The following is a 26491-nucleotide window of genomic DNA, read 5'->3' as shown; positions in this document are numbered from 1 at the left end:
ATTGTGAACCTCACTCCGGGACTAAGGCAGAAGAAGGGAACACAGCAGATAGGCAAAGGGGCCCCCAGAGAGACCCTGTCTCCCTCTGGCAGGGCAGGGGGCAGGACAGCCATTCACCAGAGTCCCCAGACCCTCCTGTACATTTCTCAAAGCCCTCACTGCTCCCACATCCTTAAGCCTTGGTCCTTTCTGTCAGCTATCTCTAATTCACGTGGGGTGCCAGAGACTGAGGCAGAAAGCGTTCTGCCTAGCACCCTAGGCATTGTTGATGCTCAGCCAGTGTAAAATAAACAGCAGAGTGCGGGGGACACACACTCAGAGACTCATAGAAATAAACTCACAAACACTCAAAGAGGGAGTGAGAGAGCAAGCCGGGACCACAGACACCATGATGTTCACTCACAGAGACATACAATCCAAACCCACAGAGATCGCCTCATATAGTCTCACATTCTGAGACAGAGAGCTTCACAGAGCCAGAGACTCACAGAGAGATACATTCAGAGACACACGCAGAGACTTACTGAAACATAATCACACACACATCGCATAGGTAAATATCCAGAGACACATGCAGCATAATGGTGACACATAGGTGGAGACAGGAACAGAAACAGCAACACACTCGAGGCACACAGGCCTTCTGACAAAACAGTTGTACAGTCAACATATATACACAGGCACACACAGACACTTCCGCATGGACACACACACACACACAATTTAGCTTCCCCCTATTTCTCCCGCCTTCCAAGATTGTGGGCCTGCTCCTTTAAGAACTGGCTGAAGGGGTGGGGGGAGGGAGATTGGGAACGCCCGGCAATCGGCCACCGAGAGAGGGGAATGAGAATGTGTGTGTGTGTGTGTATGTGTGTGTCGTGTGTGTGTGTGTGTGTGTGTGTGTGTGTGTGTGTGTGTGTGTGTGAGAGAGACAGAGAGAGAGAGAAAGAGAAAAAGAAGGAGGAGGAGGAGGGAGGGCGGGCAAAGCGACTAAAGGGGTGGGGGCTCGGAGGAAAAGGGGAGCAAAGTATGGGTGGTTAGATCCCAGACGCTGCCCAGAATGCACCCGGGTGGAGGGGAGGAGGGGACGGGGAAGGAAGGGGTAAGGGTAGGGAGGTGGGGCAGGAGGGAGTGTGTGTGTGTGTGTGTGTGTGTGTGTGTGTGTGTGTGTGTGTGTGTATGGGGGGGGATAGTCCGCAGCTGAGTTCACACAATCCCCCCATTCACTGTCTCCATGGCAACTCCGGGGCACAGACCGCTCATTCACACGGCTTCCCCGCCAGCAACCCCCCCCCACACACATCATTAACCCCCTCGGTGCCGCCCCTCCCCGCAAATTCCATTAACCCTTTCGGGATGCCTCCCACTCCAGTAACCCTTCCGCACCAAATGCCATTCTCCTTTGAGTCAATTTCCTGCAGCCCCTCCCCCCGTGAACACCTAGACAAATCGACCGACCCCCAAACGCCCTTTGTACCCTAGGACCCACTGTGAGTCTTCAAGGCCAAGATCTCCATCCTGGTCCAACTTGCAATTTGGGAGAAGACAAGGGGAGGCGGCAATGCCGGGGATTAGAATGGCATCTGGGGGTACTTTCTGGGCTGGAGCAGTATTGGGTTAGGGGCATTGTGCAGGAATGGACTGGTGTCAAGAACTGCAGTATTGGGGGCTATGCGGGTTCGGAATGGTATTGGGGGACGGAGCTGCATTGGAATGGGGGAGGATAGGATAAAGGCCTCCATTGGGGGGGGGCTGCAGAGAGTGGGGGAGGGAGCCTGGCTGTGAGATGCTATGATGGAAGAGAGATGGGGCTGCACTGCGGGGGAGGGGGTACTGGCAATGTACTATACAGGAATGGGGCTGGGGGCCTTCAGGAGGGATATTTTGATGAGCATGCGGGCCGGGCTGTGGAAATAGAGGGACCATGGGCGGGAGGATGATAAGGGTGCGGGATTCAGGGAGGAGGTGGAGGAGAAAAGCAGGGGAGGATTGGGGGGTCAGGGGTGCTGATGGAGAACGTGGGGTTGAGATGGATGGGGAGCACTGGCTGGGAAGTGGAGCACCCCAGGATTGGGGGGGGATAGGATCAGGGCAAGGTATGGGCAGCTAGAGGATGAGAGACCGGGGCAGGCGGCCTCACCTGTTCCCCGGGCTGTTGCGAGCGACTGAACCGGGCCACGGACCACCCATATCGCCTCCAGGCCAAGGGCTCCGCACCCGAATCCCCGAGATCTGCTCTCCGGCAGCCTGGCTGCTGTGCCCGCGCACCGAGGGGGCGCGCTGCGCGTGCCCGGACACGGGGGGGCGCGGTCCCTGCCATTAACTCCTTTTGTGCCAGAGATGGCTCAAGTCCTGGGGCATGGCCCAATTCCTCCCAGGCTCAAGCACGCTCTCCTCAAGCTCTCTCCCCACCCTCTCTCTCTCACACCCCTCAAGTCACAGTCAGGTGATCTTCCGGGGGCAGCTAGTCCAAACTTTACCTGCAAAGCTTGAGACCTTGAAACAAAGGGAGAAACTGAGGCACTGCCTGCAGGAGTCCCCAGTCACACTCCACGAAGACCCACCTCCACCTCACTTGGCATCCCTCACCTCTCCTCAGCACCAGCACCACTCAAGCAGCAACCAGGAGGTGTGCGTGTGGGAGGGGCACTTTGCCCTCATCCTGTCACTTTCCCAAAGGTCAATGCTGTTCCTTTCTGCTGGGGCATGTCACACTCCGGCTGTCAGCGTGCCAGTTGTCGGACCACTTCAGTCTCTCTCCTCCAGATCTGGCTGTCTTTGTGTCTTGTGTTTCTGTGTGTAGTGCACCTGTCCAGTTTCAGTAGCCCCCCACCCCAAGCCCCTCTGAGTGTCCCTTATCCCAGCAAAGCCTCTACCCCTATAGCTCCTCAGAATGTTTCTGTCAGGATAGGACAGGGCAGAAGAAAGCTTTAATCATGTTCAACTTTACCCTGTCGGGGAGTTCCACTCCTTGTGTACGCAACTCTTAAACTTGGTAAGTCCCATCTGAGCAAGGGCTTCATGGACCTCAAAGAGGGAATTTTTTGTAACTTGGGTATTGACTGGTGCTCCTAGTTTTACCAGCACACTTGACACTTCCCAGTAATAGAGTGCAACTACGACCTGGACGGTATCCTGAAGTTGTCAGATCATCTGGTACCACCCACCCATGAGGCTGGGGCTAGCCCTCTTCCAGCTCCAGCCTGGGCATACCAGAAGACTCCATGGTAGTAAACCAGTTGGCTCTACTGGATAGCCTTAGATCTAGGGCCCCAAACCTGAAGGCAAGGGGGCTGAGAATGGCCCCGCTGCAGTTCCAAACGTGACCCCGGAGCAACAGTTTTGAGTTTTCTCTACTGTAAAATGGGAGTGAGCAGGTCACACTGGGTAACTGCCAAGGTGGGTCGTGTGAAAACAAGCAGTTCTGGCAACAGAGCAGAGAGAGAAAAGGGTGCTTCCTTTTGCTGGTTTCTCTTCCTCCTAGAACCATACTGTCCTTCCACCACCTATGTGGTGGCGACACTTGCCAATGGAGGGCAATGTTTCATCCCAGAAATGTGACTCAGGGAAGTTCTCTATCTAGGATATCACTTGGAACGTTAGGGAGACCACAGAAGGTGGCAAAATGCGTAAGCAGTGTCTGTCACCCCCCACCCCGAAGCTTGTTCGAGACCCAGCATGTGGGATGGGTGGAAGGAGAATCAGGTTCCAGTGACTTTTCCTCTGGCCCAGCGGCCCCCCACCAATCCCAGTGGTGTATCCTCCCATGGAGACAAACTATACAGAAGCCGCACCATCTAGCTGAGAAGGTGAACCGCCCTTACTGAGAGACTAAGGCCCCAACCCTTAACACGTTGCCAGGTTGGAGAAAAGAGAGGGTAGTAAGCCAATTAGAATTCAGAAATTTAGGAGGTGGAAGGTAAACAGGGGAGATGATCTGAACAGAATGAAGGTGCTGACTTGCTGGTCCGGCCCGCACCCTTCCGAGAGCCCGCCCTTCCCGGACATGCAGACTCACACACTCCCTTTGCAAAGAAGCTCTGTGTATTGGGTGCAACAGCTCTGGGGTCTCTATATAAATAATATACAAAACCCAACAGCTCAATGCCTCACATTAACAAAAATACTAAAAACTCATTAAAAATGGAGCCTGAGGGAAGAGCCCCAACCACTACTGGTGCTAGCCCAGGAAGGGGACTGGGAATTAAGAGGAAAGGGTGGGGCCCCATCCAGTGCACAAGCAGTTCCTCCAGGTGGCTCAGTAGCGTCCAAATATGTTGGTACTGGGCTGTGGCTGGGTATCTGTGAAAAACCAGAGATTATCAGGGGTGGGAGGCCGAGCAGGGGTGGCGGCGGTCTGCATTGAGGAGAGCCATTCAGGCACCGAGGGAAGGGATGGAAGGCAACGCTTCCCCTCACAACCGGGGCCTGAAGCAATCACCTCAGCTACTTTGGCCTTCCCCGCCCCGCCGGCCCCCCAGTTATTCTGTGGGGCTCTCCTTGGGAAGAAAGGCGGGCTTACTGGAGAGCTGTTGTTGGAGCTGCCGGACCAAAGCTGCTGTCTGCTGTTGTTGCTGGGTCTGCTGAAGCCCCTGGCGCTGGAACTGAGGTGAAAATGGGAAGGGGAAGACTGAACTCGAACCTTCCCCCTTCCTTCCCCGTCCTCATGTCCCCAGCTCTCAGAGGAGGGCCCTGCCTTGCCCCCCGCCTCGCCATGGCTGCACACTGTCCCCAGCCTGGGCCGCTGTCCCAGAGCCCGGGGCTGGAGTCCAGCAGCTACCTGGGGCTGGGACTGGGGCTGGGGCTGGGGAGGAGCTGCCTGCTGCTGCTGCTGCTGGTGTGCCTGCTGCTGCTGCTGCTGCTGCTGCTGCTGCTGTTGCTGCTGCTGCTGCTGTTGCTGCTGCTGCTGCTGTTGCTGCTGCTGCTGCTGCTGCTGCTGTGAAGACAGAAGAGATCTGTCTAAGGAGAGCGAGGGGCTGAACCTCAGTGGTGGAGGGATGGGGATGGGGGAAGAAGCACAGGGTGGGAACTCCGGCTCCGCTGCCCTCCCCGCTCGGAGAGCTGCAGAGAAAATCAAATGTGGAGCACCAAGCAGATGACCCCCAACACTCTCCCACCAGGACCCCCGGAAAAAGGGGGAGGGAAGGAACTGGCTTCTTAAGCCCCCACTACGTGCCAGCTGCCCTGCCGGGGTACGCCCTTACACTGCCTCATTCAGCGCTGAAAACCACCTGGAAGAGCCTGTGCCTCTCCTCCCCCTCCTCCTCTCTGCTCCCAGTCCCCTTCCTCCTCCTCCCCCTCCTCCTCGGGCTCCCAGGTCCCAGGCGAAAATCCTAGGGCCTTACCCGCAGGATCTGCTGCTGCTGCTGCTGCCGGATGTGGTACTGTTGCTGCTGCTGCTGCTGCTGCTGCTGTTGCTGCTGCTGCTGCTGCTGCTGTTGCTGCTGCTGCTGCTGCTGCTGCTCAGGCAGGATGGAAGCCGACCGGACGCCAGCCTGGACACCCTGGGCGCCCAGTGGGGTCATAGTGCCTATCATGGGTGTCTGCTGCAGTGTCTGGTGGGAAAACCTACAAAGACAAGGAGGCGCAGAGATCAAGGCACGGGCTGTGGGAGATGGGGGTGCAGATGAGCCCCAGGTCCCTGACCCCAAAGAAACATCAACAGGCCATTTCATTCACTCCTCCTGTCACCAACCAGAAGAGACTTTTTGGCTTCTGACAGATTTCTAGGTTGGGGAATGAGGAGCAAAGACAACACTCCATTTTAGTGTCTCCTAACCTTCGTGGTTAGGAATTTTTCAATTCTGTTGTAGCTGGTTTTCTCTTATGAAAATGAAACACAGTCTCAGCACAAGCTAGGCATTCCATAGACACCACTGAGGTGGTTCTGCTTATCACTGTTGTTGGTCCCCAGTAACCGTCAGGGTCTTGAAGACTGTTGTGTTCTATTGCTCCTTACACCTTTCTGACCCCAATCTGTACTTCACTGCAACAGGCTACTGGCTGGGCCCGTCTCAAGTCTTCTGTCACCTTCCGTACGCATCCTCTCCATGAATTCCACATTAATCTCTCAACACGCCCAAATCATCACATCACACTTTCCTGATCAAAAGAGTACTTTCTGGGGACTTCCCTGGTGGTGCAGTGGTTAAGAATCCGCCTGCCAATGCAGGGATCACGGGTTCGATTCCTGGTCCGGGAAGATCCCACATGCCGCGAAGCAACTAAGCCCGTGCGCCACAACTACCGAGCCTGCGCTCTAGAGCCCACGAGCCACAACTGCTGAGCCTATGTGCCACAACTCCTGAAGCCTGCATGCCTAGAGTCCGTGCTCTGCAACAAGAGAAGCCACTGCAATGAGAAGCCCCCGCACCGCAACGAAGAGTAGCCCCCGCTCGCCGCAACTAGAGAAAGCCCGCGCACAGCAACAAAGACCCAACGCGGCCAAAAATAAATAAAATATAAATAAATTTGTTAAAAAAAAAAGAATGCTTTCTGGGATTGTGTCTCAATCCCTCACCGAACGTTCAAGGCTCTCTCTCAACCTGCACACTCCCAGCTTATCCCTACTCCTTCCCTGGCACAAGTCTTACATTTCAGCCAAGCTCTTCTCCTTCCTGTCCTCCCAGCCACCCTACTCACTCGGGTCCCCATGTCTTTGTTCATGCTACGTCCTCTACCTGGGATCCCCCTCCTTCTCCTCCTCCCCGCAAATCCAAATCACAGCTATGCTTCAAAGGCCAACTCAAGTCTGACCTCCTTCACGGAACTTTCTCTGATGACTCAGGCCCACAGTGATATCATCCCGCACTCTTCCTGAATTCCCATTTACTTCGCGGCACCCAACTGCACAGCTGATTATATCTTTCATCACTGTGTTCCCTAAGTGTTCTTCTGAGTAAGTCTCCTCTCCCCAGGTATAGTAGAAATTCTCTGTGGTGAGGGACTTTGTATTTTTTTCAAATAGCTTTCCTCACCCCACCTGGTCCTAGCATAGTGCTGGCCACACAGGGGGCCTAAGGCACGTCTAAGTAAGGGACTTTGCTTCTGGTCCACCCTGCAATGTTCTCCACCCTAAGCTGCAGAGCCTCAAGCCATGACTCCAAAGTCTTAACTAAGGCCTGACTGACGTTCGGCATGGTGGGAGAATGTGTTCGCTGGTCCATTCCAGCACTAAACTGCTCTAATAGTGGCTGGATGACTCCTTACCACACACTGCATCTATGAACCCCCGATCTTTCCTTTTCATAGTCATATATAAATGATTTCCCCTCTTTGGTCCTCGAAGAAATGTTGGGAAGCAGGTGTGAGAACACTGGCCGCCAGGGTCCCTTCCAGCTCCGGCATTTTGTGGCGACAGGCCAGGTGGCCAGATAAGTGTTCTTGATGCCTCCAAAAGTTCTGACTAGTCCCATCACCTCCAGGCCCAGGTTCTCCCTAATTGAAAGCCTCAGTGTGTCTTCACGACCCCCGGCTCCCTTGGGTACCTTTGAGTAGAGGTCAGCCCGTGTCCGTAGGTTGGGGCCTGCTGGTGCACATAGCCACTGGGCCGCTGCTGCAGATGGCGGGTAGGATCTACAAGAGTAGGATTGGTAGAAGAGTGGGTGCTCTGATAAGGCTGGCTGGAGTAGCTGGGGGGCACCATGGTACCTGCGGGGCCTGTGTGTTGCTGCAATCCCACATGAGAAACGTAAGGAGTATAGCCCTGGAGGGAAGGAAGAGAGACGGAGTCAGGGCCAAGACTGTGCAGCGCAGCCTGCCTCAAGCTCCCTGATTCTCACCATCTCGTGCCCTTACCTGGGAGGTCTGCAAACCGTAGGAAGAGCTGGGAGTCATCTGATGGACAGATGACTGTCCCAACATCCCCTGACTCTGCTAGAGGGAAAAAGGAGACAAACTCAAACTCAGGAAGGGCTTTCTGCCACCTCGTTTCTTGTATCTCCTACTCTGTGTGTCCTTGTGAAGATCCCAATCCCTGTGACCCCAAAAGCCCCTCTCCCTGACGGCCCTCCCTACGGCCCCTCTCACTATCTTTGCCTGGAGCTGTTGGCGAAGGCGCTGTCCCTGGGGCACCGCAGGCTGCTGCTGTCGGTACACAGACGTCTTGTAGGAGGAGGGTTCCAGTCCCATGACGCCAGTCATGGTGGTGGGCAGCACTCCAGGGTAAGGTGGTCGGGTCGGCAGCTTCTGCATCGGTAACCGCACAGGGCGGTACGGGTCCACACGGGGGCCACCTGGAAAGGGGAGCAGGCTGACCTCTTTAGGCTCTTCGTCCCTCTGCGCCCTGCTCAGCGCCCCGGGCATCCACAGCTCCTGGGAGGAGTGGCATCGCCCCTCAGGCGGAAGGCATGTTCGGGTCAGTCCCTCGTGCCTGGTAGCTGGCACTCACCTGCCGGCAGTGGCTGGTTCTGGGTGTAGAGGCCTATGGAGCCCTGCCTGTAGCTAAGGTGGGATATGGAGCCAGGGTTGGTGTGGTGCAGGAGGTCCGGAGGCACTGTCACTCCATAGGGGCCACTCCGGCCTGGGCCCATTCCATAGTCCTGTGTGAACGGCACAGGAGGAAGGGGAGAGGGCTGGGGTCAGGTGGGGTAGGAGGGGGGAACAGGAGCTGGATGTACGTGGTTCCCTGTTCTAATTCTAAAGGTACCCCTTCCCCAGATACCCCCAGCCCTCCCACAAACCAGTCGCTCGACAGCATCCGGAAGAGAGAGGGGCTGGGGAAGGGGCATGACGGGGCTGTGGCGAGGTGGCAGCGGCGCTCACCTCTGTCTTGGCGGCCGGCTGGCTGCGTTTCTTGCCCTTGGTGGACTTCTTCTTGCGTTCCTCAGTGCTGGGGGGAGCGGCCCCAGGTTTGTCAGTTTTGGGGGGCTCTGGAGCCTTTTTCTCAGGCTCCAGCAGGGCGGGGGCTGGGGGCTCCTCATCTTCCGGCGGCAGCGGCAGTGGCTCCAGGTAATAGGCGCGGGGCCGGGGCCTCAGGTGCGTGTGGTACAGCAGCAGCCGCTGCTGCTCCTCTCCGCGGGCCACGCGCCGGTCCACCCGGACTGTTCCAAACCAGCCCCAAGACAGTGGTGCTGATGGCTTCAAGCCTTCAAAAAGATCCCAGGGGGAGATCTTTTGTTTGGTGGAAACCTGTAGACCCTGCTCCGGAAAATGAGAAACAGTGAGCTGTTGAGACTTGGAAAACAGAAGACAGAAGACTTGGAAAACTTGAGGACTTGGAGGAGAGGGAAAAGTATCTGTTGGCAATAAAAGAAAAAGAAAGTCATGGGTAGATTCAGGGAAGATGGTGAAAGGAAGACACACGGACACATGGAAACACACACACACACACACACACAGGGGAGAGAGAGTTAAGAGGAGATGGCGGGGAGCAGAGGGAGACAGAGACAGAGACAGACACTGACAGAGGAAGACAGATACAGAAACAGGAAGGTCGAGAAAGAAAAGGCAGTGAGAGACTGAAAACAGGCAGAGAGAGAGACAGAGACAGGGAGAGAGAGAGAAAAACAGGAAGAGAGAGACAGGCAGAGAGAGAGAGAGAGAGACAAAGACAGGCAGAAAGACAGACAGAGACACACTGAGCCAGGAAAAGAACGAAGAGTATGGCTATATGAACGGGTCGGACTTTGGCTTTTGAACTCCGCGTTCTCTTTCTCCTCTCCCTCTACTCACACGATGATTATGGTTACTCAACAAATACTGTAACTGACAAAGAGAGGGGACAGAGAAAACTGTGCAGAGATGGGTTGACAGGGTCGGGGGGAGAGAGATGCAGGGATAAAAGGGGTGCAGGCCGGGGTGGAGCAGTATGGGAGGCAGGTGGGGCAGAGGAAAGAGGAGGGTAGGGTGCTGAGAAATGGGTGGTACGTATAAAGGTGGGTGGGGGTGATGGGAGGTGCAGAGGGGTGAAGGGAGAGACCAAGGAAAGAGAGGGAGACTCCCAAGATGGGAAGAAGAAATGTGAGGAAAATTAAGTGATTAGCTCAACACCCCAGGGATGGCTCTCGCCCACAGAGCCTGATAAACCTGTTGCAGCTACAGAGGTTAATGCAGGGGAGGCTCTGACCCAAAGGGGAACAAAGGTGGGGAGCGGGGAGCAGGGGATGGGAAGATAATGGAACATGCCTCCTTCTTGAAGATGGAGTCGAAGCCGGCGATCTTGTTGCCTTTGGTGTCGATAAGGGAGCCCTGCGGCTCACATGTGATGACATCTCGGGTCTGCTTGGGCAGCGGCAGCAGCTGGCGAACTTTTTCCAGACTGTCTGACTGGCGCTCCCCCAACTCCTTCTGCAGGCACAGAAAGACAGGACAAGAGTTCAAGGACACAGGAAAAGAGGGACGGGAAGTCTCAGGGGACAGTACAGAAGCTAGCAGGAAGAAGACACTCGGTAAATCCTTACCATATGAATAACAAAGAAAACACGGACGTGAAAGGGAAGGGTAAGGGGCTCTGGGCAGGACGATGCCACTGAGGCTGGACAGCAAACGCAAGGTCAGGGAATAGGGGGCTGAGACCCCAGGCCTCTAGGCCTCGCCCTCGTCCCCTCCTCTCACCCGCAGCTTCTTCACCAGGTTCATGTAGGCACGTTTGTTTTCCTCCATGCTGCCCTGGGAGATGCTGGACATGTCCGCAGCTAGGGTCCCATTGATGAGCACGCTCAGCATGTCCAAGACGGTGGTGAAGAGCTCACTGTGGCAGGAAGCCGGGGGCGGGGGGGAAACCAGAGGAGAAAGAGTTCAGACAGACAGAGACAGCCGGGTTGGACACGAGCAGGGAGCGGGCACCAAAACCGTGTGGGGAACCCCGGACCGCAGAGTCCGCAGTATGAGCCACACCGATTGCGGCGGGTCGTGCACCTGGTGTCAGGGAAGGGGATCCTCTCGGGTACAAAACTGGAGGGAGGGGATGGGGATGCTTTACTTGTTGGACTGCATGTCGACAGTGCCGCTGATGATGATCTCCAGGAGGAGCACAGCCCACTCCGTGGTCTGCTGGGTGCTGCGCTGCACCGTGTCAAACATGCCCCCCACCTGCCAGGGCCACAACAAGTCAGTCAGATGGCTCAGGGGCGGAGTGCAGCATTTAAGGAAAGCTTAGATTAGAACCTGGGCTGGATGTGACTCGGGACACCTGAGGTCAATGTTCCAGCTGTACCTATGATTTGCTACATGATCTCAGGCCAACGACTTAATTCTTGACATCTCTCGGCCTTGGTTTCCTTACTTATAAAATGATGGAGTTGGACCAAAGGATGTCCAGGATCTCATTCAACATTCCACAATAGACGTCTAGGGCTTCTCGGGCCCAGCCAGAATCTAGGATACTGAGGCAGGTTCCCTGCAAGGATCCAGTCTCCTTAACCACTTTCAGGTCCTGCGTCCTTTAGGAGAGCTGGGCTAATACGTGAAGACCCAGAAGAGCCTGGGCCCTCCATCCTCACCCTCGCCTCCCTGGGCTGGGGCTTCTTTGTCTGCAGTCCTAGCCCCACCCCTTTCCTTCGTCTCCCCAGCTCCCTCTCTCACCAGGTTGAGCCGCAGTTTCAGCGCCTCATGCATTAGCTGCTTTGGCTTGCAATCGTCTAAGTACTGGTCATCTCTCCAATTATTCACAATCTAAGATAAAAACAAGTACAACACACAGCTCAGGGATCTTCTCGTTTCCATGCCAAAGCACCCAGGGTGTTCTTGTCAGAAAACACTGAAGATTCAGTGGCCTCTTGGCTGCATCCTTCTCTGCCCTCCTGCCCGGCTCCAGGGCCCAGAGACCTGTACCTGGTGGACCTGGCTGTAGAGGGAGGTAAGGAGTCCCTCGCGCTGCTCGTCCTGACCCTTCAGACACGTCAGCACCAGGGATAAGAAGGGCTGCTGGCTCAACAGGGACATGCTAGAGATGGGAGGAAAAGAAAAAGAAAAGTACAGGACTGTGGGTTGTAGGTCAGGCGACTTGCAACCTCATTCCTCTGAGCCCCAGACTCTACTCTTTTAAGATCTAGCCTTCTTCAAAAAAAAAAAAAGATCTAGCCTCTTGCTCAACTATCACTCTTATCCTCTGTCCACTTTTCTGATTTTGATCCTCACCTCTTTGCCCCAACTTTTCTTCTTCCCTGGGTATGCCTCCTCTCCTTTCTACCCCTCAATCCCGGCCCCCTCGTAGCCGCTTTACCTCTTTTGCTTTTGTCGATCGCGTTCTTTGCGCGAAGAGGAACCCAGGTGCTGGCCCTTCTCCAATTCTTCCCCAGCAGCCTTTAACACATGCCCCTGGACTGAGGTGGGCAGTTTGGCAATGAGAGGAGCCACCAGCCATACACCAGAGCGCTCTAGGGAGCTGGAGAGATGGCGCGCACAGGGTTACAGAGGAGCCGGGCAAGGTTGGAACAACCCATCCTCTCCTTTCCTGATGGACATGCCTGGCATCTCCAGGTGGCTGAAATCATTTACACTACCAGAGGAGAAAACTCAGAAAGGGATGGGTCCTAACACGTTTCTACCCAACCTGAGCACGGGCTTGGTCTTGCTGCTGCTGGGCATGTTGCTTGCAGTGTTTCCAGAAGACGACCCTGTCTCTGCAGACTGTTGGAAAACCTCGATTGTGGCCTTGGCGATGTTCTCTAAGAGGGAGTTCATCTCCTGAGGAGGATGAAGGGCACAGGGGTGCTAAATAGGTAGCTGGCGGCAAAGGCAAAGAGATGGTAGGAGAGCTGGGAGATGAGGACATAGGAAGGCATCCATGGAGGTTGATAGGAGGGTAACGGACACAACTCTGCTGGGTGTCGTGTCCTCCAGCACCTCGCAGTATCTCTCCAATGCCCCACTGTCTTCTCCTTTACATACCTCCTTACAGCTGTGGCCAGAGAAACAGCCTCTATGGCCACCGCCACCAACCTTCCCCACAGCTCAGAGCCCCAACAATCCCAATCCATGTGCCTTATCATCGGCTCCAAACGTCCGCCATCTTCCCATCCTCTCTGATCTCCAGAACCCAAAGGTAGGACCTAGGTTCTTCTATGGCGGCCCGCCTCCCTGACATGTGTCGCTGGAAGTAAGCATGGGAAAGAGAGGGCCCGGGCACCACTCACATTGTTAGGGGTCTGCTTGATCATGAGCTGCAGCTCCAAGGAAGACTGGCGCATGGTCCACTGGTCCAAGTTCTGTGACAGAGACCCCACCCACAAGCTAGTCATCATTGTGTCATCCCAGCCACTCAGCACCCCGATGCCAGCTCCTGATCTCTCACAAACTTGAATCACATATGCCTGGAGGTCTGAAAGGGACCTCTATGTCCCCTCTTTAGGGAAGATCATACCTAAATAGTCCAAAATGACTGAAAAGTCTATCCTATTTTAAAAGTGGTTCTGGAAAGATTTCACATCTTTCCCCAGTTTCCTGTTCCAGAGCCTCACATTCCTTAGCATCAGGAAGTTCTGCTTAATGCTTAACCTAAATCTTTGATGTTGAAGTTGAAGCTCGCCGCTCCTGTTTCCAACCAGCTGCTCAAAGTCCTTTACAGACCCGAAGGCTAGTCTCAGCTAATCTCTCTTTGGCATTATCTCCTCCAGGCTGAAGAGGCCTCATTCCTTTAGCTTTTCCTCAACGGCTTTATTTTTCCACCCTCCAGTCACATGAATGTCTGCAGCAGCGTGGTGAGGCAGGAAGGGCACAGGCAGACCTGGGCTCATATACTGACTGGGCTCATAAACTTCCGAGCTGTGTGAGTTCCTGAACCTTGGGCAAGTTACTTAACCTCTTCAAGCCTCAGTTTCCTCACTGGTCAAATAGGGATATTCTTACCTACTTCACAGGGCTGTAAAGAGTAAATGAGAAAATGTACGTAGAGTGCTGAGCATGGTACCCCACGTGAAGCAGCCGCTCAATAAGTAATAGCTCTTCGGTAGTATTACTACTCATGACAGAGCCACGACCAACATGCCAAACATACAAGGCCAAAAACTAGGCCTCCCAGATGCTATGCCTCCCACTAATAAGCTGGAGTCCTACTCCAGATAGCTGTGCACTCACCCAACAGTTCACTCTCCAGTCTAGACCATATTGGCTTAACTTCGAAACCCATGCTGGAGCTGTTTCTCTCACCACCTTTCACCCACATCCTCGAGTGAAGCCTTCCTACTTCACTCCCTCTCTCTTTTCCTCTCAAGGTCCCCATCGTCTCACCCCAGGCTCAGGCCCCACTGCTTCCTCCAAGACTCCCATCGCTTTGGCCTACCTGGAGAATACGCTTAATGCGTTGCCGCTGGGGGTTTTCCCCATCCTCATTGTCCAGCAGCCGATGTGGGTAGCAGATGAGCTGCATGAGGCGCTGGGCCTGGGCGCTACTCAACACTGGGTCTTGCAAGTCATTGCTGTCCTCACACAGCGATTTAAGGCAACGTTCTCCTACCCATTCCTGAGGAAGCCGAGAATCGGGGGACTGGGGCAACCAGTAAGCAGGTTAGGAATAAGGGGGATGGACTGGGGGGTTGGTGAGGGACATGATGTATGGCAGGGAGGTGGTGCGATCACGGTAGGAAACAGGACTATATTATATAGCGGCGTTTAGGAGGTGTGGGGGGAAGGTGAGACTGACCTGCTGGCAGATGCTGCGTAGCACGTACTTGGCATAGACATCCAGACTGGCTGTCTCCACAGAGATGTTGCGGCCACCCTGCCTCCGACCGCCACTGCCACCTCCTCCCTCCTCCTCTGGAAGTTCTTCTGTTCCTCCTGTCACAGTGAAGCCTGAACCCTTCAGTTCCGCATCCCCTGTGGTTCACAGGCAGGAGATAGGGAGGGCAGAGTGAGATCCGAATGCTGTGTGGAGACCCACCCCGGACCCACAGAAGCAGCAACTCCCCAGATCCTGCCCTATGGGACAGAAATATACTTCCCTCCCTCGTCTCCTCCCCAAAGGTCAGAGAGACCACCTTCAGGAGAGAGAAAGACTGTCCTTTGTAGTTTAGCTGGCGCTCCACCCTATACACACTTCTGGCACCACTCCCTTCCTACCCCCATACCAAGTACAAACACAGCCTTGAGAACAGCAAACACAGCTCCATCCACAATGCGGTTCTGGGAGGCAGCCAGCAGGTGGCGGTCACAGGAGGAGCGGATTCCTACCGTAGGCTTGTCTGGGGAGACAGCTGAAGTCAGGGGAAGCAAAAGTAGAAACGGTGTGGGTGGGGTGGCCACACTTTCCACGGCTGGCCGGCTCAGATCAAGGTCACTTACTTCCGTCCGACTGGCAAGGATTGAGTTGAGGTGTCTTGAAAAGGTGGAGGAGGATGCGGCAGGTAAGCCGGGCCCCCGGCTCAGAGTCCTGTTCACTGCAAGCTACAGAGAGGAAGACAAAGCAGAGGGGAAAGGATGAAGGCGGACTGTATGTGGATCTGTAGGTGGTGAGGGGCTAAAAGGGAAGCTGAGGCCAGGCGAAAAGAGATAAAACATTGGAGGAGAGGTGGGGTAGCAAACTGTTCTGCAGTATAAGGGGAGTACCTGGAAGGGTCAGGAACCGGAAAGATCGGGGCTGCAAATGCAGGGTTAGAAAGACGCCCCTCCCAGCCTGAGGCACACCACAGGACTGGCCTCTGGTGCCACCAGGAGCCCCACACTGAACAACCAGAGTGCGACCATCCAGTGTGTATTAAGACTGGGGGGGTCTAGACATTCTAGGGGTTATGGATTGGTAGTTCACCAGCATTAAGAAGCGAAGGGATGGCTGCACAGCGAATCAGATCCTCCAGGAGCAAACACTGCCGAGCGATGAGGATGGCAACAAAAGTGGCCAGGGAGTCGTGAAAAGACAGGTCACTGACCTGGAGGAAAAAAGCAGACAGACACCAGGACTCAGTGTGGAGAGAGGGCGGCTACTCAGAGCGCTTGGCCTCCACTCTGCAAAACTCTGTCCCTCCGCTCCTGTGATTACTGGGAGCAGACCCCTGCCCCGGGACATGCCCGGTGTCCGGCACTCCCCCACCCCCAGTCTCACATCTACATTGCAGAGGAGGTCGTTGAAACCACAAGTGCCATTGTTAGAGGAGCAGCACAAGGCCTTAAGCACTCCCAGCCACTCTGCACTCAGTGACTTGCAATAGCCGGTCAGCTCTGCACACAGGATTGCGATGTCATTCACCCTGGGGAAAAGTACAAATGCCCTCAGGAAAAACCTTGTTCCCGGCAAAACCTCAGACTCATTAACTTTTCATCTCCACCCCGGCCATAACCAAGGTTGCAGTACCTCCCAGGCATCTCATCCCTCCCAATATCAGGCGGGAGCGTGGTGCCCATTCCTCACTCAGTACGCCCCATACCTATCGGGATCATGGTGCCCCACACAGACGTGCATAAGGGCATTGCAGACAAAGCTGTAGCGGTTAGCAGGGTTCTCACTAAGACTCTTGCCTAGCCCTGTGTAGGTGAAGGTGTGAGCGGCAGGGTTCTCCAGAGTGTCAATCATGAACTCAGGTGCCCAGCGCATGTTGGATTCTGACGGCTCCACGTTGCAGTAGATGGTGTTCTTCACCTTGGAGCAGAAGTCGCTGCAGGGGTGGGGGAAAGGAGAGAGCAGCGTTGAGGAAGGGCTAGTGAACTAGAGGGATGGTCAGGAAAGGCGAGAAAAGAAAGAAAAAAAAGGAGAATGTGAGGGACAAGGGGCCTTAGGGCAAGAAAAGGGGAAATGGGACAAAGCAGACCGACCGGGCAGGAAAGGAACCCAGTGAGAAGAAGGCACAGGGGCCTCTGGAGGCAGGGAGGAGGAATGTGGGCCCCGCAGACATGGGCTGGAGGCAAGGCTGATGAGGAAGGAGGCCCACTCTCAGGAACCAAGAACACGCAGAGGACACCATCCCCAAATGACCCTTCAGAGACAGCAGGGTCCTGGGCTGTGCTCTGCTCCTGAGTGGGGCAGTAATGGGAAGGAGACGGGACGAGGTCCCAGTCTCTACCCCTTACCTCCCACCTCTCTTACCTGAAGAGCTCCCCAAATTTGCTCTTTAAATGGCTACAGGAGGTGTACAGATCATAGAGATAAGCAAGGATACAGCGTTCTGCAGAGGAGCCATCGGACCGGTTCATCCCATGCTTGACTACGCCACACAGCCTGTCACGAAGGGGCAAGGTCGGGAGGTGTGCCTGAAGCAATGGCAGGCCGGGGCGCAAAGATTCCCATCCCTTGGCAATACTCTCTCCCCTCCCCACCTGAATGGCACGCACTTCCGCACAGTGAGAGCCCCACATGTTCTTCGCAGGCCACTTCCACCAGCATTCACCAGGGCCCTGCACCAGGGCCCTGCATTTTGAAGCCCTGCTTACCCCTCAAAGACCTGTGCCATCTGGTCCTGGTTGAGGATGAGGCAGGCGTGATAGTGCCGCAGGACAGCCACGATGCACAGGCACAGGCTGGTGGTGTAGCTGCCCACCAGATCCGAGGATTTGAGAAGCAACTCGGCCTCAACTACACTCAGTTCATTCAGTAGCTAGAGCAGAGTGAGCGGGGGTTGACAAATGAGAAGAGGCCCTGAGTATTACACATAACCCGCCTTCCTGTGAGAAAACTGGAGCCCCTTCCTGCTGGAGCTGCCTCAGCCTGGAAGGGCCCTGGTGCCATATCCCACTGTCCTTTATTCTAGTAACGACAAGTCACGTCAATGATGTAACCAGTCTCCGGGATACAATCCTATGAACCTCACGATGGGAGGACAGTCTGTGCCCAGTGCTCTAATCCATCTCTCGGGTCTCCTCAGGGAGCACTTGAGTCTCTATTCCTGCTGGCTTAGCTCATGGGCCACTCCCCCCACACTAGTCTTTCGGTCCCTCCAAATAGCCTGGGACACTGGCTTGAGCCTCTCCTCCTGTCCTTATGACCCTGTACAGCACAAACTCCTTCCTCCACCCTCATCTCCCCAGCTTCCCCACCTGAATGGCAAAGTCGATGAGGCCACTGATGCTGAGTGAATATTCCATGAGGTCGAAGATGAACTGCACATGCTGCACCAGAGGCAAGTGGTACGACATGCCAAGGGCAAAGCTCGTGATCTGCTCCAGAACATTCCGGGAGACCTAATAAGGGCAGTGGGAGTGAGACAGGAATGGAGAGAGGTGGGAAAAACCAAGGAAGCAGGAAAGGATGGTGGAAGGGGATGAGACCAGGAGGCTTAGCCTGCCTGAGGGGGGAAAAAAGACAAGGAGGAAAGGAAAACGGGACAAGGAGGCCGGAATGTGGGAAGGGGGCTGGACTTAGGCCCTCACCTGAGCTGTGACCTGGTGTTGGTCATAATGTGAAAGGTGCTGGAACTTAGCAAAGATATCCTCGGCAGTGGGGAAGGCTTCAGGCCGGTTGCGCCGCCGCTTCTGCCCATCCTCCCCACCTGAGGGGACAGTTGAAAGGGACCAGTCAGGACAGGGAAGATAACTAGGTGACTGGGGGTGGGGAGGGGGAGTATGGAGAGAAGGCTATTGGGGGGGCAAGGGGAAGGAAGGGAGGGAGGGAGAGAGGGAAGGAAGGAAGAGGGAAGATGGGAAGGGAGGGTCAAGGAAGGGGCGGGGAGGGATGAAGGGAAGGGGACAGTGAAGCAAAGGTTTGGAGGACCACAGACTATGTGGACCTTAGAGGAATACGTACAGGGAGGTGCTAGGTTGAGGGAGGGAAGGGAGAGGGAGGGCGGGCAGTATGGGGCTTACTGTGAGGTACCTAAGAATGTCAGGTCTCCAGGATTCAGAGGCACAATAGGAGCAAGCTGGTCTGCAGAGGGGGGGAATGAGGGGGGAAGTTTCAAAAGGACTAGAGCTCTCAGGAGACTCCAAGAGACAGGACATCGGGACATGACTGGGAGTTCCCTACACTGGGGAAGGGAAGACTGACTAGGGCGCTTTTTGGGGGAGATCCATTTAAGGTGCCTCAAACCCACCAGTTTCCGCTGTCCCTTTGCGGTTCAGAACCTTCAGGATATCCTTGGTAATTTTCTTGATGGCATGGCGGGCATCATCTCGCTGCTTTCCCACCCCAAACAGTACGACCAACCGCTGGTTGCACTCATGGCTGCATGACTCCTCCTGCATCCCAGCGGCACCATCAGACTCCAGCACGGATCGTTCTCCCTCCTCTTAAAAGCATGCTCCATGCCCCTCAGCATCCCAGTGCTCAAGCCCTTCCCAGCATACCACACCCTTAAGAACAGCTCCAACCCCTCAGCACAGTCCTTGGACAGAAACCTGGGCTCAGAACAGATGGTCGCAAGGTGTTGGGGAACGGTACCTGGGGGATGGGAAAGTGCGTGGCATACTGCACATGCCGCGGCTGGTCATAAAGAACCCCAAGGGTCCCTTCTAGCTTCTCCTTGGGTGGGGGCTTCACCTCCTTCTCAACATCTGGTTTCTCAGGGGATGGACTGCCCTTCCCCTCACAGGGCATAGTGGGGGAGAACAACTAAGAGAAAGGCGAAAGGGCAGAACATTTAGAGGAAGACAAAGGGATGAGGGGGCACAAAGAAACTCCCCAAAGTGGCATAACGGGAGGACCTCAGGAGCTGGATTCTCCCACACCAGGATCTAACTTACTGAGAAATCAGGCTTCTCCATGTCCTCAAAGAGCACACTGGAGCTAGGGTCGATGTCCATAGACTCCGAGAGGCCTGGATCCTGACGGCAGAGAACAGAAGCGAAGCTGCTTTAGCCCCGAGGAGCTGCTCCCCACCATCTAGAAAAGTTGACCAGGGAGTCGAAGAGAGGAGACCATATTGGGAAAAGCACCAGTTCCAGATGCAAGCCTTGACTGGTCCATTAACCACCACAGGCCTTGGTTTCCTTCAGCTTTAAAATGAGGATAAGAATACCTCACAAGGGGTAATTCCCGGCAGTCCAGTGGTTAGGACTCAGCACTTTCACTGCCATGGACCCTGGTTGGATACCTGGTGGGGGAACTAAGATCCTGCAAGCCGCCCGACACAGCCAAAAAAAAAAAAAAAGAATACCTCACAGGGCTGCTGTGAGGATCCAATGAAAAAAACTGATATGAGAGTGCTTGCTAAACTGCAAAGCACTAAGCAAATCTTACCCTTGTCACTAGGTAAAGGATTCTCAGAGGATTCCAGGAGCCAGGAAGATGGGACTGTCAGAAGAAATGATCTAGGGCGAGGAAAAGCCCCCTCACCTCCAGCTTGCTGCTGCTGCTGCCCTCAGCCTCTTTGCGCTCAGGGTCATCGGCAGGGTCATCAAAGGGAGAGGGAGGCCGGGGACCAGGGGCTCCGAAGGCAAGGTCCCCTCGGGAGATGAGGGTGCAAGTGTACATGTTGTGGGAGAAAACATCATGTCGAATCAGTTCACAGAAAAGCAGTACCAAGTTAAAGAACTCCACTCGCTCACTCTCACTTCGGGGGTCCGCTGGAGAGAGGGGATGAGAAAAGATGAGTTAGGGGAGCACAAAAGAGATGGGCAGAAAGAGAGAGAGACACACTAAGGCATGGTGCTCCTAGGGTTCCTGAAGTAGGCAAGAATAGCAATGACTCAAAAAAAAAAAAAACCCGAAAAACCAAAAGCCAAACCAAAAACAACAACAACAATAAAACCAAAACTGTTGAAGGATAAAGTGTGGTTGGTTACCCAAACTCCTGCCCCACACACCATCTCATAAAGGAATACAGCATCTCTGCTATTTATACGTGAAAATGCTTCGATCGTATGCTCCTTTTATTCTTCTCTTTACTTCTCTACTCTGTTAAACTGTAAGATGAGCAAAGGCTAGAATTATGTCCCAAAGTCATTCTGCATAGAGCTCAAGACAGAAATATATCCAGAAGGCCCTTCATATGCTTTCTGATGACAGGGATGGGTGAGTCTAGGCAGAGGTAACCAGAGGGTGGCAGGGGTCCATACTCAGCATGGGAGCCTGTGTATCCAGAAACTGCAGGAGGACATCCTGGAAAATGGGAGCACTAGGAGCAGAAAGGGAGCCAGAGGCTATGGAACCCTTCTCATCTGCGGCTTCCGATTCTCCACAACGCTGTAAGATGAGAGAACAAACTGTAGGATTGGGTTTTACCTGTTTCTTCACTCGTCCATGTGCAATCCTTGAACTACTGCCTATTTTGGATCCATCCCAAGCTTTTCACTTCTACCCTCCCCCACTTGACTCCCATTTTCTTTACCGTCTCCCAGCTGCAGCCTTGGTCACTTCTCTAACTCTGACATCGATCCACTCCTTTCTACTTTTGCCTTATGTCCTCAATTTTCCCTGTACATTCTCTACCCCTTCTTCACTCTCACAACTTCAACTTTGGTCCCACTACCAGCTCAATGTGGCTCCAACCCCAGCTGCCACTGCCCCATGGGCCCCCTAACCTCAGCCTCAATCTCTGCCTGTCTCTTCTCCAGCAGCTTGGCTACCACCATCGCACGATGACGACCAGAGCGCTTGCAGCTGACAGCCCATTCACACAGTAATGATACCACAGCATCATCATCTGAGGAGATCTGGAGACCAAGGAAGACCAAAAGGGTGAGTAAGGTAGAGCTGGGGACAAAGAACTGAGTTCCAGTCTCCCAGCGACTAGGCCCCATCTTAAAACATCCTAGGCCCAGTAAGACCGGCTGTCTCTTCAGACATCCTCTGGTTTCAATGCCTTGCCAAGCCTTCCCCTCATATATAATGTTGCTCTTGCTGTTTTTCACTTCTTCTCTTCCCCTTCTTGCTTATTACCTCGTGCCCATCCTTGCTAGGCCCCAATCCAAAGATTCGATTACAGAGGGAATCAAGAGAGTTGCTGAAGTCAGAGCGCTCAAAACTATGGCTGTCCAGCACTTCCAAAGTATGGAGCACCCGTCCAATGGTGAAGCCTGAGGAGGAAAGTGGTAAAGGGGACTTTAACTAGAGGCCCGATGTACTCCAACTTTCAGATCTATATGTCCTTACCGTCCCCATCCTTTCCTCAAACATCCTTCTTACTGTCTGTCCTCTGGCACCCACCTGCAGTAGCTTCTTGGCACTTATCAAAAGACCAGCGAACCTCAACGGCCTGTCCTCGCTCCTTGATCTGCTGCTCAATCTCCCGCAACTTTGCACGGACCTGCAAAGAGGAAGGCTTTAAGGATGTAGCAAGGCATACAAAAAAGGCCAGGGCTCCAAGCTAAAAGAATAGTAGCAGACTCCGAGTCACTATTTCTGAAAGAGTAACTTAAGCCTCTCACATCCCAGTTGCCTGGGAGTACCAGGCTATTGGTCAGACTTACCTGCTGAGTGAAGGCACTGTTGCCCTCTGGCATGGGCAGGTTGGAGGGGGCAATAGGCAGGTGGTCAAGTGGTGAGCCAGTCTTGATTCGGCTATCAGTCAGTGAGTAGTGCCAAACCAGGGCACTAGGACAACACAGGAGGATGGTCTGCCAGACAGGAACAGCTAAGTCAAACTCAGTTATCACGGCTACCTGTCTAGAAGCCCATTATAAGACCCAACCCTTCAGTTTCTGATCCAAAGTTATTCTGAGCCCCTGAGGTGGCATCACTCCATCTCTGAGCCCCTCCCCTCATCCACTCTCCTAAAAGGCTTTGGGCCTCCTATTTAGACCTGGAAGGGAACTAACTGAAAAGGAACTAACACCCCAGAAATGAGAAGCCAACAATTTCCAAGCAAGTACTCAGTGCCTACTCTCACCTCCAATTTAGAACCAGTCCCATTTTCCAGGACAGGCACCTGAGTCTTCTCAAGATGCCTTTTAATACTTCCATGGGCCCACCTAGTACCTACCTGAAGGATACAGCTGAGGCCAAAAACTAGGGGCCGGTGCTGAGGGCACATAAGCAGGTCACTAAAGGGTGTAGAGGGTGTGCTGCTAGTTGGGGGCTGAGGAGCAGGGGTCGTGGGCAGTGTGCTTGTTGACTGAGCAGACATCACATGAGATGAGTGACTGCTCATGCCATCCAGCTGCAGGGCCAGTCTCCGCGTACAGAAGTAGGCAAGGCGGCGGGAGAGGTATGCAGACTGAACGAATTCCCCAGAGTACTGTGAAGACACGACGATCAAAACCCCCCAGTTGGGGACTTCCCTGGTGGCGCAGTGGATAAGACTCTGCACTCCCAATGCAGGGGGCCTGAGTTTGATCCCTGGTCAGGGAACTAGATCCCACATGCATGCCGCAACTAAGAGTTTGCATGCCACAACTAAGGAGCTCGCCTGCCACAACTGAGGAACCCTGGAGCCGCAACTAAGACCCGGCGCGACCAAATAAATAAATAAATATTAGGAAAACAAACAAACAAACAAAAAACAGTTCTCTCCAAGGGACATTGCTTTCACGTCTTATATCTCCTCACATCCTCCCTAGACCCCCCCAAATCCTAGGCCTTACTCGAAGCAGCAGGGGCAGCAGCAGTTTAAGCAATTCATCCTCTCCAGGGCGGATTTTCTCAAAACACTCAAGTACCCAGGTCAGGAACTCATGTCTGTCCAGCATTCCGTCCTATGGGTACAAGGGATGGGAAGAGGATTAGTTTTGCCAAGGGACTATTAGAGATGAGGCAGAGAAAGTAAATGAAATAATAAAGAGAACCACGAGTGGGGCAAGGTGGCAGACGGATTCTGTTCTATGCTGGCAGAGTGTGAGGTCAGGCTCAATCCCACATCCCACACGACATGCCTTCTTCCTACCTGAAACATGAACATGGCTAGCTTCTCATTGTAGTCCCACTGCCGGATTGCCACCTCTACATCATGGGGCAAGGGCCCTATAGTAGAACCACAGCCCCCACTTCCGGAAGGCCCTGGCCGGTAGTATTCAGCCATCTTTTGCAGCTGCTCCCATAAGTACTTGGTGATGATCTGAGTCCATTCTAGGGGAAAGATGGGAAAAGGGCTATTTTATACTGTCCCTTTGCTTAGAACACCTTCTGTCCCCCACCCCCAGTCACCATACTTCTAAATCCTATTCATCCCCTTAGGCTCAAGTCAAGTGCCACCTTCAACAACAAGGTCCTACTGTAGAGCACAGGGAGCTATATTCAATATCCCATAATAAACAATAACGGAAAAGAATATGCAAGAGAGTGTATATATATATATGTATATATATGTAAAACTGAATCACTTCGTTGTACACCAGAAACTAACATGACATTGTAAATCAACTATACTTCAAAAAAATTAATTAAAACAAAACAAAGAAACAAATGCCACCTTCCTAAAGCCTTCCCAGGTGTCCCCAAAAGAAAGTAATCTTTTTGTTCACTGAATTCTCAAAGAAGCTTCTGCCTCCACTTTTGACACTACGCTTCTATATTCAATTATGGGATTCGTACATATGCCTTAGCATCCCTACTAGACTATAAGCATCCTAAGGGCAGGGATTAGGTAGTGGTCATCTTTATAGCCCAGTACATGCACACAGCAGATACTCAAGATACTTGATGTTTACTAATTGAGTGAATGCAAGATACAAGCAGAAGCAAGGAATACAGATGAGGAAGGAGAATAATTGCAAGGGTCTCTCTACCGCTCCTTGAAGCGATCAGTGGTGGGACCTCTGGTATTAGGAGTTACTCACCCATGAAAGGGTCAATGACATGTCTCTTCTTAACCTTGGTCTCTGTGATCGCTGCATAGTAGGCACAGGTCATCTTAATGAGCCAGGCAGCCCGCATCACAGGCACTGTGTACTTGGCCAAGTACCCAAACACTTCTTCCTTCTTACTGAAAATGGGGACCTGGATGGACATCGCAAATAGTGAGACCTCTCTCACCCCAATGAGCTGGCACCCGTGTAGCTTCATCTGGAAATCGGAGGGTACTTGGTACCCGCGCTCCCCTCCTTGGCCTGAAGAACAGGAAACAGTACCTCACCTTTTTGGCTAGTTGTGTGAGTGGCTTGGTGCCAGCCAGATCGGTGAACCAGGTGTTAATGGCACTCTGGGATCGTGCAGTCACCAGCCAGAAGTTGTCCTTCTGGTTCACTTGGGGCTTCCTTCTACCGGTGTCAGGGAGGGTGTTACAACGTAACTTCTCTGCAATAATGCTGCTGAAGTTGGAACTGATCTGAGGGAAGAAAACTACACCTCAGGGTGGGAAGAAGGGGCAAAGAAGTGGTCGTGCCTTTGATGGGCAAATGCCAATGTGGTAGCATTAGGTTATGAAGGAAAACTCGGCCATTTAGGTCATCCCTTTAAGTCTTCCCAACCCAGGGCCTTTGCATCTTCTCAGATTCTTCCAGCCTTTTCCTTCAGCCTGGCAGGGTTGTCTCACCTTGGCAGGATTGAAGTTGACGTTCTTGGCACTGCCATGTTCATCCCCAGAGACAGCTGGCTGGTTATTGAAACCTTGTTTTACATTCAAGGCCGTTAGTTCATCCTGAGGCAGGAAAACAACATTTTAGCTTTTTTTTTCCCCTTGGGGGTGGGGGTGATGGGAGAGGAGGGTAGAAGAGAGGGGAACAAGCGGGGGAAAAGGTAGGAGGAGGATTCGGAGAACAGATTGTGATTTAAAGCTAGGCCCTTATATTCATTTGGACCCCACCCTCACTAAGATTCCCAATTCCCCAGAGCTCGCTCAACAGCACTGTGCCCCTACGAGCTTGCAAGCAGCCGTAGCTCACCCAGCCGCCTCAGACAACTTTCTGAGGTGTGTGTGTGTGGAGAGGGGGGCGCCTCCAGCGTGGCCCCGACATCACTCCCGGTTCGCGCCCAGGAACCAACCCCCACCCCCACTAGGTCCTACTCTCCTACACCAGCCCACTTTACTCTTCCCCCTTTCGGGACTTGCGCTCCCACCGAACCGCCCCGCCCCCCCCCCCTTCCCCGAGCCATCAGTTCTTCCTCCTATGGCGATCGCTGGCCCCTGGCCCCGTGGGAGCCCGGATTTCTGAACGCACCTCCTTCTGTTTGGGATCTTGAGGGTATACATCGGGAGGCCCCAGCCGCGGCCGCTTCAGGGGCCGGTGTTCGTAGCTCAAGATCCCGAAGGCCGCCATCTTGCCCAGCCCGTAGCGCCAGAGGCGCCAGCCGGGCCCGGCCGCGGGGGAGGGGGAGAGGGAGCCGAAAAGGGGGGCGGCGGTGGCGAGGACGGCAGCCGAGAGACAAGGGGGCACATTAGAAACTCTCGATCATTGCCGGAAACTACCGAGGGAAACCGAGGGACGCCGGGAACCATCGGACAATACCGACAGCAGCGGGGGTGGGGGCGGGGCCCAGCCCGGCGTGGGGCGGAGCTCCGCGCTCGGGGAGCTTTTCCACCCTGGCCGCCGGAGAATCGATTTCACTCAGTCAAGATCCCTGCAACATCCGCCAGCCAGGCGCTGGGGATACGAACCTGCGAGGCGGGAGGCGGACGCGGCGCTGAGCTCCGACTGGAACTGGATTCCCAGCGCCTCGCTCAGTTCTCGGCCTAGAATAAGTGCTCTATCGTCTGTGCGTTGCTTAGAAACTCTGCCTTTTGCAAACCGCTTCTTTGTTTCTTAGTTCCTGCATCTGAAAAATGGGTGTACTAACACCTTCAAGGGACTGTTGCGAAGATTAGAAACTACGTAT

The 26491-nt window shown here is 54.0% G+C and overlaps 1 protein-coding gene across 11 annotated transcripts; it reads right to left on the bottom strand.

The window, feature by feature from the left end:
- Positions 1-4026: 4026 nt before the first annotated feature.
- Positions 4027-26128, bottom strand: MED12 (mediator complex subunit 12). 11 transcript variants are annotated; one of them, XM_027093667.1, is made up of 45 exons: positions 25837-26128; positions 25212-25316; positions 24813-25004; positions 24517-24676; positions 23625-23806; positions 23326-23436; positions 22725-22979; positions 22213-22359; positions 21950-22049; positions 21683-21819; positions 21325-21456; positions 20860-20986; positions 20138-20367; positions 19546-19626; positions 19244-19414; positions 18897-19041; positions 18680-18730; positions 18238-18356; positions 17905-18048; positions 17302-17465; positions 16958-17089; positions 16302-16529; positions 15980-16124; positions 15686-15806; positions 15223-15324; positions 15009-15122; positions 14582-14757; positions 14222-14401; positions 13077-13148; positions 12494-12627; positions 12164-12325; positions 11773-11884; positions 11524-11613; positions 10922-11031; positions 10555-10690; positions 10126-10287; positions 8764-9138; positions 8390-8540; positions 8038-8234; positions 7798-7875; positions 7488-7705; positions 5346-5568; positions 4781-4921; positions 4523-4604; positions 4027-4302 (listed from the first exon to the last, which is right to left on the bottom strand). In XM_027093667.1, the coding sequence occupies exons 1-45, from the start codon at positions 25933-25935 to the stop codon at positions 4259-4261; spliced, it is 6537 nt and encodes a 2178-aa protein (XP_026949468.1). In that variant the 5' UTR covers positions 25936-26128; the 3' UTR covers positions 4027-4258. The 11 variants fall into 11 exon arrangements, with proteins under 11 accessions (XP_026949468.1, XP_026949464.1, XP_026949465.1 ...); XM_027093663.1 differs by lacking the exons at positions 4027-4302; positions 4523-4604; positions 4781-4921 and having other exon boundaries at positions 5319-5568; positions 7488-7575; positions 7651-7705; positions 8029-8234; positions 15009-15134; XM_027093664.1 differs by lacking the exons at positions 4027-4302; positions 4523-4604; positions 4781-4921 and having other exon boundaries at positions 5319-5568; positions 7488-7575; positions 7651-7705; positions 8029-8234; positions 25837-26127.
- Between the last annotated feature and the right edge of the window lie 363 nt (positions 26129-26491).

The sequence above is a fragment of the Aethalodelphis obliquidens genome, unplaced genomic scaffold (assembly GCF_003676395.1).
Source record: "Aethalodelphis obliquidens isolate GAN/ISIS:26980383/991018 unplaced genomic scaffold, ASM367639v1 scaffold85, whole genome shotgun sequence".
Taxonomy (NCBI): domain Eukaryota; kingdom Metazoa; phylum Chordata; class Mammalia; order Artiodactyla; family Delphinidae; genus Aethalodelphis; species Aethalodelphis obliquidens.
The sequence above is the reverse complement of the archived record's forward strand: the minus strand, read 5'-3'. Positions and strand labels throughout refer to the sequence as shown.

Excerpts from the sequence above, each read along its gene's own strand:
- MED12 (XM_027093667.1), bottom strand. The coding sequence starts at position 25,935 with ATGGCGGCCTTCGGGATCTTGAGCTACGAACACCGGCCCCTGAAGCGG. Across the intron at positions 17,466-17,904 it reads TCATCGACTTTGCCATTCAG|CTACTGAATGAACTGAGTGT; the intron begins GTGGGGAAGCTG and ends ACTCTGCTCTAG. Across the intron at positions 15,123-15,222 it reads TCCTTGCCAGTCGGACGGAA|ACAAGCCTACGGTAGGAATC; the intron begins GTAAGTGACCTT and ends CTGTCTCCCCAG.